The sequence below is a fragment of the Oryzias melastigma genome, linkage group LG21, assembly GCF_002922805.2.
Source record: "Oryzias melastigma strain HK-1 linkage group LG21, ASM292280v2, whole genome shotgun sequence".
NCBI lineage: Eukaryota > Metazoa > Chordata > Actinopteri > Beloniformes > Adrianichthyidae > Oryzias > Oryzias melastigma.
In genome coordinates this window covers 3672958-3683485 of record NC_050532.1, presented here as the reverse complement: position 1 = coordinate 3683485, position 10528 = coordinate 3672958, and the positions used below count along the sequence as shown (strand labels likewise).

The window sequence follows — 10528 nt, the reverse complement described above, 5'->3', positions numbered from 1 at the left end:
TACTTTTGTGGCAATGCTACAACCTATGATGAAACGAGTGTCGGGTGGAAAGCAATCACAGATGAAGTCATGACCAGGAATCTGCTGCTGAGTTGGAAGTATTTTGCAGCCGTGTCTGAACAACAGCACACGAGAAGAGTTTTTACTCTGCAACAGCAGACTTATGGTACAGTCGAACAATGGAGTTTAACAGCTCTTTATATTGACGAAAATTTAAATGTTTTACAAACATTTTGACAGCTTGTATTTAGTTGCACTTTTAACCCTCATTCTTTCTTATGGGGTCCAGATGACCCCACCCTTATAATGATGTGTGATCCCTTCCATGACAAAGGTGGACAGGATTTTATGTCTGCATCGGACACCAGAGAAGATACAAAATCCTTGAAAAACAAAGTGTGGTCCAGATGACCCCACATTTAATGTAAACATGTCTAAGATAACACAAGGGTTACTTAAACTCAACCTCCTATGGAGATGTTACAATAAAAAGGTTCATATATTCTGCCTTATTTATATTTTGTTCAAGACAGTAAAGGGAGGAAGAAAAAAAATCTGATTTTATTTTTTTGGCCATATCGCCCAGCTCTCACCTGTAGCGCTGAGAGTCATGCATTTCTCCTGGAAACTTGAAGGAGACCTAAAGTGACTGCTGCAGCTTGAGGAGTGGAAGGCAGGAGGAGGACTTATTGAGTGAGCCAGAAGGATGCAGACGAGAGGGTTGGATGGAGGTGGATGATTGGCTAAAGAGAGCAGTTGAAAGGTGAAGAAGAAGACTTCTGCTGGACTCATCTCAGCGCTGAAACCACCTCCTCCATGGCTGCTGTTGCTGCTTGCAGCTCTGTGAGCCGTCTTTGTAAGTCTGGAACCAGAGTGATCAGAACAGGAATCAGCTCTCAGATTCTACAAACAAGCTGGTTTCATTTGAACAGGAACTGTCTGAGATACAGGTGTACTTCCTTTTTTTAAGAGAGGAAGATGTGATCACTTAATTTGGTTTTGCTCATTTTCTCTACATAAAATGATTGAAATACTTCCTGACTGAACAACTGTTATGTTATATACACTCAGACCATGTGATGCATGTTTAAGAATCCCTGTTTAGTGCATTTAGCATATGGTGGTGTTCACACTGGACACTAGCGCATGTCTGCCATCTACAGTTGGAAGAGAGTCAGTGCAAAATGTCAAAAATTTCACAGCTCTATTCTGATATATGAAAGACTTAGTGTTGAATAATTCCAGCCAGAAAAAACCCTTATTTTCTCCTGCATGATCAGTTTCAGATGGTATTATTCATGAGTTAATACCAAATCAGAGTGCTTGATTGGTCAAACAGAGTTCCTTGGAGGTCTTAAAAGTCTTAAGAGAATTGCATTTATGAATTTGAAAATACTTTTAAATAGCCTTTTAAAAAAGTCTTGAATTTTTCGTACTATGTTGTATTTTTCTGAGTGTCATGGGTCCCTGGATAAAGTCTCACATGTCCCAGGAATGGAAGGCTAAGTGTACAGTATCATTTTTTAAGGACATTTTTTCTCAAATTCCCAAGTTTTCATTCATTTTCAAGCATATTTTTAGGATCTCCCTTTGTTTTTTATTTTCACTTTTTATATCCAAGAATGGAGAAAGATGTTTGGATGGACATGGAGCTGATCATGAATCACAGAGCAAACGTCAAGTGTTAGTGGTCTTATTTAGCTGACAGGAGGCGTAAGTGATGCTCCAGATGAGAAATGTGCAGACCTCACAAGAGTGAAAAGGATCTGTCTTCTATGCTAATCTGCTGAGTCATGGCTCAGTTCCTCATCCTTTACATCAGGGACGTCAAACTCATTTTGGTTCAGGAACCCGTCTGATCTCAAGTGGGCCGGACTAGTAATATCATAGCAAAATAACCTCAACTTGTTATCTGTAGCTTTGTTTGTGTTTTGTTTTTCTCAGTTGGACAAAATGCCTCAAACAACCTAGTAACCTAATCACTTATCTGTTTGACAGACATTTTGGTATTTGTGGTGACAATTTTTATAGCAAATTAACAGCAATGATGCTGGAGAGGAGCCTGCATCTTACCCAGATGTGGCGCGTACTTGCAAATAAATCCTGTTTTTTTCTTGATATCTTGTTATGCTGTGTTCTTTCCTTTTCTTCCCCTAGTGGCTGAATTGCGCATTGCGACTCAACATCCTTATATTTTTTTTCTCTTCATGAAGGGCCGGATTAAACCATCTGGCGGGCCAGATGTGGCTCACGGGCCGCATGTTTGACACCCCTGCTTTACATCTTTACTAAATCAGCAAAAACTTTCAGTGCAGTGACCGTTTATTTATTTTATCAGGGCACAACTGGAAAAATGAAATAGAAGCAACCATAAATATTTGAAACCCCAATAAAACATTTTGAAAAAAAATATTGGAAAAAAAGAGTTGAAACTGGAAAAAGTTTTGAAATTGAAATGTTAAGTTTTGAAACCTAAAAAATATAAATAAAAATAGAATTTTTTTGTTGTCTAAACACCAATATTTTTTTCAAAATGTTTTATTTGGGTTTCAAATATCTATGGCCCCGATATAGCTCCACAGCTGGCTCCCATATCCGACGTTCAACAGATTATGGAGCGATCTCTGCTTACTGACATCGTCTGGTTCCAACATAAACACTAACAATTGAGACTGAATTCACTTCTTTTCATTGAAGCCACTCGGTCCAGTTCTCATATACTGTCTCATATAGAGCAAAGCCTTTCCCACAGGAACATTACCTTTTTGCTGTGCAGCCACAATGTTCTCCAGCTGACCTGAAGCCTTCATCACCGACAGAGCACGCTCACATTCTGTGCAGGAAAATCGTTTACATTCCAGGTTTTGATTCCTGTCTTGGGTAAAGTGTCGTTCTCTTACCCTCCTGACTGGCCTCGTCTGCCTGAATTCTACTGGAGACAATATTTAACCATCTAATGAAGTCGTTGAAGATGTCCTGCGTGCATTTGGCTGAGTTGCATTTTCTCCAAAAGCTGACCGAGTCGTTTGTGGGCCCCTCATTGGGGGGCGGTGGTGACAGAGGTGGGGGGAGAAAGGTCGAGAAGGGGACGGTCACGCTGGTGGGTGCAGGTTCGGCCACGCCGTTCTGGTCAACGGTTGAGGCGGCACAGGAAGGGACATCGAAGGAAGGACTGGAGCGACGTGGAACAGGAGAGTAGTCGGTGTAGCCACCGACGTCTTCTCCTTCAGGTCTGTGAAAATGGTCGACCGGGATACTGAACTCTAGAAGTGAAGGGAGATCAAAGTCGTATGAGGGTCAGGTGATTTTACAATCCACTGCTGAGAGACTCCTATTTCCCTAAAGCACATGTGTCAAAGTCAAGGCCCGGGGGCCGGATCCGGCCCTCCAGAACATTTTATTTTACTGTTATTAATGGCCCGATGTTATCTTGCGCTTATTTCTAACTTGTATAATTTTGACTAAATATATTTTCATCAAGAGTAAAAAAATTGAAAGTTATTTGACGTTTAAGTTAATTTATTCTGGAGTAATAATGCTGCCTAATTACTGTATTATTCATATTTATGTTAACAATTTACGGCTTTAAAGTTTTAAAAATTAGCATTCTGCTAGCGTTTTGGACTATTTTGGCGTTTACTAAGATTCTTTCGGCTATTTTGAAGCTTAGCTAATTTTTCAACTACATGCTAGCTGTTTTGGCTGATTTAGTTTTTTAGGCTGTTTTGGAGTTTAGCTAATATTACCCTGTAGCTGTTTTGGCTAATTTAGGCTTTCTTCAGTTTTGTAAGCTATTTTGAAGTTTAGCTATTTATTCAGCTACATGCTATCTGCTTTGGCTAATTTAGTTTTTTTTTTTTTTTAGTTTTTTAGGATGTTTTGGAGTTTAACTAATATTACATTGTAGTTGTTTTGGCTAATTTAGGCTTTTTACAGTGGTTGAGTTCGACACCACTGCCCTAAATCATGTTTTGAACCTTTTTTTCCTTGACTTGACTGATCTCTGCTTTTAAAGACGCCCCTAGTGGTGGGCTGTGGTACTGCCCACATCATTAGAGGAGCCTGCTGTTATCTGAGAAGTTTTCTAGCTAAGAATGACTATCTTTTCTCTTCCAGTATCTCTAACTGCTTTCACGGAGGCTGTAGTAGGACGTCCTACTCTTTCACTCCTCTTGCGGCTTTAGGAGCTGTAAACTTTCTCCTTTCTCCCTGCAAAGTGAACAAATGCCCTCAACCAGGAATGAGAGTGGAGGAGGCATGTTCTGGTCACAGACTGGATGGAGCAAAAGAAGAACAAAGAGCTGCAGTGGTGAGAGGAACCATCAGTTAAATTATTATAGTTGTAGCTTTATTTCAGAGGATCCTGTTGACATTTTACAATGCTGCTAAAATCAAGATTTTCAGCTAAAATCAACATTAGTACATGAACTAAATTCTGAGTCAGAATATAATGAAATAAATGTTCATTAACTGTACTTGTTTTCACTAAAACTCACTAAAAGTGATTTTGTTCATTTGAAATGCTAATGGAGCCGTCCTTCGTTTAACACGGGAGTTTTGTTCTAAATATGACATGCAAAATATAACCATTGATGAGGAGGAGTTTGACTGACGATGCACAAACCACAATGCAAAAAAAATTGCAAAACAGCGAGACTGTAAAAGATGAACTGCCATTTAATGATGAACCATGTACAATAATCAATGTAAAATCAAGGGTTGAGGCTCTAGTATATATTACTGGATTGGCCCTCATGTAGCATACAGACATGCAGCATTACTATGATTTGAGTCTTCCCAGGTGAAGAACGGAGCAGGTCTGAATAAGTACGCAAAGAACCACAAAAGCAGACGCAATGTTTTGCAATCAACTTCAAAAACGACAAAGATGAAGAAGAATCATCACAGGATAGGAATCGTATTTTTATAGAGAATATCATGCAAGTATCATGCTAGTTTGGGTCATCGTCGATGGATTTAATTATTTATTAACTTTAATGTTTGATGAAAACAAAAATTTTTTTTTTCAGTTTTTTCATTATTAATTTTAAGTTGAATAACAAAAAAAATAAATCGTTTTTTTGTTTTTCGATTCTAATTTGAAAAACTAATGAATGATACACAGATTAAGCTAAAATCTGCAGCGTTCACGTTCTGCTCAGAGACAAACACTGAAGAGAGCAGACGTTGGTCTGTCAATGCAAAAGTAACTACAGATGTAGTTTTAAAAAAAATATTTTTTATGATGGTAGATTTTTTCAAATAGACAATAAATATTCAAATATATCTCATAATAATTTTCCAAACTTTAATTGAAGCCATATTTAGTGAAAATTGGTTGAGAAATGAGGGAGCTAGCCCGATTTCTGCCTGTCCTCCACTGGGACAGCTGCGACTCAATGCATAACAATAGTGCCAGCGTGCACGTCTCTGTGTACAGCAGCAAACAGGCAAGGCTCAATCCAGTAATATAGATCAATGCTTAAGACCCACTCAGATGGAAATGCAGATTTTCAACATGTTTTTGTTTCATTTCATGCTGTGTATGTGTTGGACTGTCTCACCCTCACATTCCCTCTTGATGGTCTGAACCGCCACGCTGAATTGAGCGCTTTCAGAGCTGGACCGACGCCTGGAGGAAGTCATCACATGACTCAGCAAACTCTCTGACTCAGCATCCTGAAAGGAGAGGCATCACGACCAGCAGCTTTACTTCCTGTTTGAGGCTGGATTGACCGCCGCCGAGTCAGTTCACAGAATAACCACCAACTCCTTCATCCTTTGTACTCTAATCTTATCTGTCCTAACAGCTGAGAGGAGTTCTGATGAAAGTATCAGGAAACTCACGGATATGGTTTTGTCATCATCTTCATAAATTCCGTTTTTGTCAAGGTGGTTTTCTAAGAGAATAAAATCAGTTAATGGACTCATTCTTGAAGGTTGTAGCTCTGGTGTTGCCGTGACAGCTCACCTGTTTCAACAGGCGTCTGTGACACGCTGCTGTGAAGGAAAAGTGATCCTCGATTAGATTTAAAAGTCTGAAATCCCTTATTTAAAGCTAAGACGTGTCCTACCTGGTGGGCTGTGGCTCAGGTGACTGAACGATGAGGAGGTTCATTCAGAAAATAAACACACGGCGTTAAATCAAACGTCTTCAGACCGTAGTAATTCTGAACCGCTGACGGACGGACGTACCTGCTCCTCTGGAACAGAGTTCAGGCTTTCATCTGATCCGATGGGTGCAATGAGACCATCACCGGCTGGAGGAGGGATGTGACAGCAGAAATCAGTGAAATTAATCCCAGAGGAGGGATTCTTTGTTTTCTGACACAAAGGTTCTACCCGAGTCAGAAGAATCGTCTGTTAATATTCTTGATCTTTTATGCCTCACTTGGGAGATATTTTCTTCTTCTTCTTCTTCTCTGTAACAAAGTGTTAAAACATTATAATTTTGTTCTTATAATGAATAAATACAAAATTAAGCTTTTTTTTTTTACTTTTTATTTTGAAATCTAGCTCACAAACAGACTAAAAAACATAAAAACTAACATAATATAAGATTATCACTTTCTGCTCTAATTAACCAGCTTACATCCCACCTTTCACTGTCTCTACGCTGGTGTTCCACAGGGTTCTGTTTCGGGGTCTCATCTTTTTTTTGCTGATTTTTCTCATCTTTTTCACTAAATGACATGAAAATATCCCCATGGACTTCTGCCTGTCCTACAAAAATCTCTATGGATTAAAAAAAATGTCTAAAATTTGAATTCAAACATCCTTATCTTCTCTGCCTTACGCTTACAAAATTATAAACTACTTTTCAGCTTTTCAACCCTTACTGTGCTCTGTGATCTGCAGCTTTGAGGTCCACAAAGGTGAAATAAAACCCCAAATTTTGCTTGTACCTCACGGATGAAAAGAAAAGTTACATCTCTGCTAGAACCCCCCAAGTTTTAACCAGTTTGTAAGTCAGTCTGGATACAAGCACAGAAACTAAATCCATCAAATATTTAAAATGTTATTTCCCTTACATTTGATTCAGCATTTCAAGATTTGTAATGAATAAAAAATATGTTTACTGCTTTGGTAATAAAAAACAAACCAAATTTGAGATTTCACATGACAGGGTTACAGGTGAAGGGATTCAAACTTACTCGTTACTGGATGTAAAACGTCTCTAAAAAGAAAAAAAAACAGAAAATAAACAGAGTAAAAATACAAAATAGGGCAGTTCTTTGTTACCACAAAAAATCTAGCATTTTAAATTTCAATTTTTATATTTTTTCAGAATCTAAGAGGAACATTAATAATAAAGTATTTAATTAAATACACAATTTAACTTTGAAAGACATTCTATAAGGTTATTAAAAAAAAACCTTCAAATAAACATTCATAAACATTTTTTACCCAAAAAATAACTTAAAAAATACCCTCTTGGGGGAGGTGGAGAACCCGCTCCATGAATGGCGGCCGGGGGAAGACGGTCCAGCTGCTGACGCATCTTCTAGAGCACAAACACAAGAAAACTCTGTCATAAAACTTTATTGTCCATATTTGTGAGCACAAACCCCCCTTCACACTCACCATTACTTTTTCTCTTCTGTGATGGAGCCTTTTTGTCAGAATAAATCCCTAAAAACACACAACAGTTTTGGTTAGTATTGTGTAGAGATTTTCTTCTTTTTAAGTGTGCGAATACTCACAAAAAGGTGATTTTAAGGCACTTATTTTCTTCTCCTCTCTCACAGCAAAGACAAATAAAAAGTTAGAAAAATCTAACTTCAAATAAACTCAAAATTGACAGTTCTGTGAACCAAACCTTCGAAAATCGGCCGACGCTGGGAGTTTTGGAGGAATGAGGCTTCACATCTCCATTGATGGACTCTCCATTTACTGATAAAACAATAACATTCAACTTCAAGCAATAAAAATTGAATAAATGTTGCACAAACACTTACCCAACTCCCTATGATCTGGGCAGTATATCCTGTCGCAACAAACAGAGAAAGTTCAGGATCTTCTGCATCGTCCAACAGCAAAATAAATTTCTCCACATGCAGAGTTTGTCCGACTGACCCATATTTGCCCTTCTCGTGATCCTCAACAATCTTAGCTCCACGCTCAAAGGCACAGGGGTAATGGAACGACTTCTTGCACTTTCGGATTTCACAGCCTGCAGTTGCGCCACTCTTCTTACAATGGCAGCAACTCTAAATCAAAGACAGCGACAGGTTCCATGTGAAAACTCAGCCCTGTAAACGGCCCGTGCAGTCAGTCAGCAGGGGATCTTTACCAGTCTCCGTCCTCTCTTGTATTCCTCCAAGACTTTCCTCACTGCGAAACCAAACAAGTCGTCATACTCCGGCGAATTCTCGCAAAAAATCCCAGAAGAGAATAACTGCAAGACAAGGAAAACAAATCGTTGACTTCTTAAATGTGAATGCAAAAACCTGCTGTGTGCACCAGGATAAAAGGAAATAACCCACTAAACCCCTTTAAGTGACCTGGGGTTGCTGGGGCCTATCCCTGTTGGTTGAATATGGGGCACACCCTGAACAGGTCAACACTCTGCTGCAAGGCCAAACACACACAAACACATGCAAGCCTAGGAGCAATTACACTTTGAATGTTTACACGTTTTGTTCAATGAAAACTTTTTTTTATGATTTTATGACAAATTCTTGCAGAAATCTAATTGATCCTTAATACTTTTTCTTAAGTATACTTACCTTTTGCTAATCTGATTTACCAAAGTAACCAGATTACTTGAGCCCACATAAGTGGCACAACCGGAAGCCCGGGTTTACCTCATACAGGCATATAAACTGATTGATTTCCTGACTGGTGCGCTCGCGCCTTCAAGATTCAAAGATTCAAGAGGATGTAGACGGGGAGGAAAACCCCTCTGAAAACACAGCTTTTATTTTGAAATTCAAGTCGAACCTCATTGGTCGAAACCAACCCCCAGAACTGTAGGTTGTGTGTTTTAATCACTAATTGCTCCATTAGGATGTGAGAGCTGAGGTTGTTGTTAGGTTAATGCAAACTTAAACGGCCCTTTTCTGCATCTCGGTGTTTGCATTTAGCTAACACTCCGCCCCCATTGTGTTGTGTTCCTCCCATTTACATATACAGTCTCGTCTGCGGATTCTCCTGAGCTGAACTTTACGCCGGAGAAAACGCCAACTTCGCTTTCAACCTGCGCACAAACAAAATCCCGAAGGAAACGCGACTCTTTACTCACCAAACAGTTTTGATGCGCCGTGACTTCCTGTTTCGTCGATAAAGCTCCGGTTACCTCCGTTTCTTCCGACCGCCGGCACAAAATACAAGAAACTTGATTCATTTCTAGTCACGAGTTTACAGGATAACGACGTAATTTCATGAAATACGAACTAATTCAGCAAGGTTGTTATGCTAAAGAGAAAAGGTATGGTTGGCCAACCAGGGATTCTGTCCAAGTTGCCAGGTTCTTCTTTTACCAACCCCCATTCGGTTTAGGACTCAAATTAATCTCGTGTCTTCGCCATGAAGACGTTTTATTTTCCTCTTTCGCAAATGAAACTATATTGAAATAAATGAATAACATATTTTAACACACTTTTACTTTAAAGTACTTTCAGTTTCATAAGTTTTAAAGCAGGATTCAGACTCATAAAATGTTGAGACTTGTATTTGTAAAATGACAACCTTAATTCTTTTTTTTTTTAACAAATACATACAGAAAATAATAGATTCATAATCTAAGTTTGGAGTTTGTTTTTAAAAATTGTTAAGTTTTTTTTTTTTGAAGAGACACTTTGATAAAAGTAGTTTTTAACGTTCTTCTAGGGTTTTTTCTTATTATGGACACAGTACATAAAGAAAACTAAGCCTAACGTTGCATTTCTGAATATTTCTTTTAAATCATTGTGAATCAGATGACATTCTGATGCATCCACTTGCAGACAAATAGATCCATTAATGTCTTTGTTTCCTCGTCTGCAACAAAATTTATGTTAAGTTAGGGGTGAGCCGGCTTTAAGCTGGTGGAAGAGAATGTAAAAGAGTGGATGTCGGGATGTAGGGGCTCCCCACCAACAGTCCCATCCACAACTCAAAGGTGAATTTCTAACTAACTAATGCCGCTCTGCAGTAACTATGTCTAGAAAACTGCACTTCAAAAGAAAAAAAAGCCCCAAAATGACATTCATAATGAAAACAGCCTTGAAAATAAATATTAAAAGCAATCAGAGTGGGACTTTAAAGCCAATCTTGCAATGAACATTTGCTCTTAAATTTAACCTCTTAAGACCTGGCATCCACATCTGTAGACATTTTGAGATATATTTCCACATCAGTTAATTATGCTTATCTGGGGCCCAATGACTACATGTTTAGATGGTTATCTCAAATATTAGCTTAAATGCAACAACCTTTATCATAGGAGTCATTTTTGCCAAACTTGATTAAATCAAAACCTGGCAACCCTGTTTCACTTTCATTTCTTGCTTTCTTCAGTGCCCCTCCCACAAACACAAACACACAC

The 10528-nt window shown here is 38.7% G+C and overlaps 1 protein-coding gene across 3 annotated transcripts; it reads right to left on the bottom strand.

Moving 5' to 3' along the window:
• Positions 1–542: 542 nt before the first annotated feature.
• phf11 (PHD finger protein 11) lies at positions 543–9487 on the bottom strand. Of its 3 annotated transcripts, none has more exons than XM_036209656.1 (18): positions 9245–9487; positions 8294–8398; positions 8077–8210; positions 7959–7987; positions 7820–7893; positions 7585–7612; positions 7431–7504; positions 7155–7177; positions 6600–6683; positions 6343–6422; positions 6196–6260; positions 6075–6097; positions 5972–5997; positions 5848–5900; positions 5565–5679; positions 2901–3263; positions 2762–2833; positions 543–862 (listed from the first exon to the last, which is right to left on the bottom strand). In XM_036209656.1, the coding sequence occupies exons 1-18, from the start codon at positions 9344–9346 to the stop codon at positions 789–791; spliced, it is 1524 nt and encodes a 507-aa protein (XP_036065549.1). In that variant the 5' UTR covers positions 9347–9487; the 3' UTR covers positions 543–788. The 3 variants fall into 3 exon arrangements, with proteins under 3 accessions (XP_036065549.1, XP_036065548.1, XP_024142322.1); XM_036209655.1 differs by having other exon boundaries at positions 5972–6000; positions 9245–9486; XM_024286554.2 differs by lacking the exon at positions 6600–6683 and having other exon boundaries at positions 5972–6000; positions 9245–9486.
• Positions 9488–10528: the final 1041 nt, after the last annotated feature.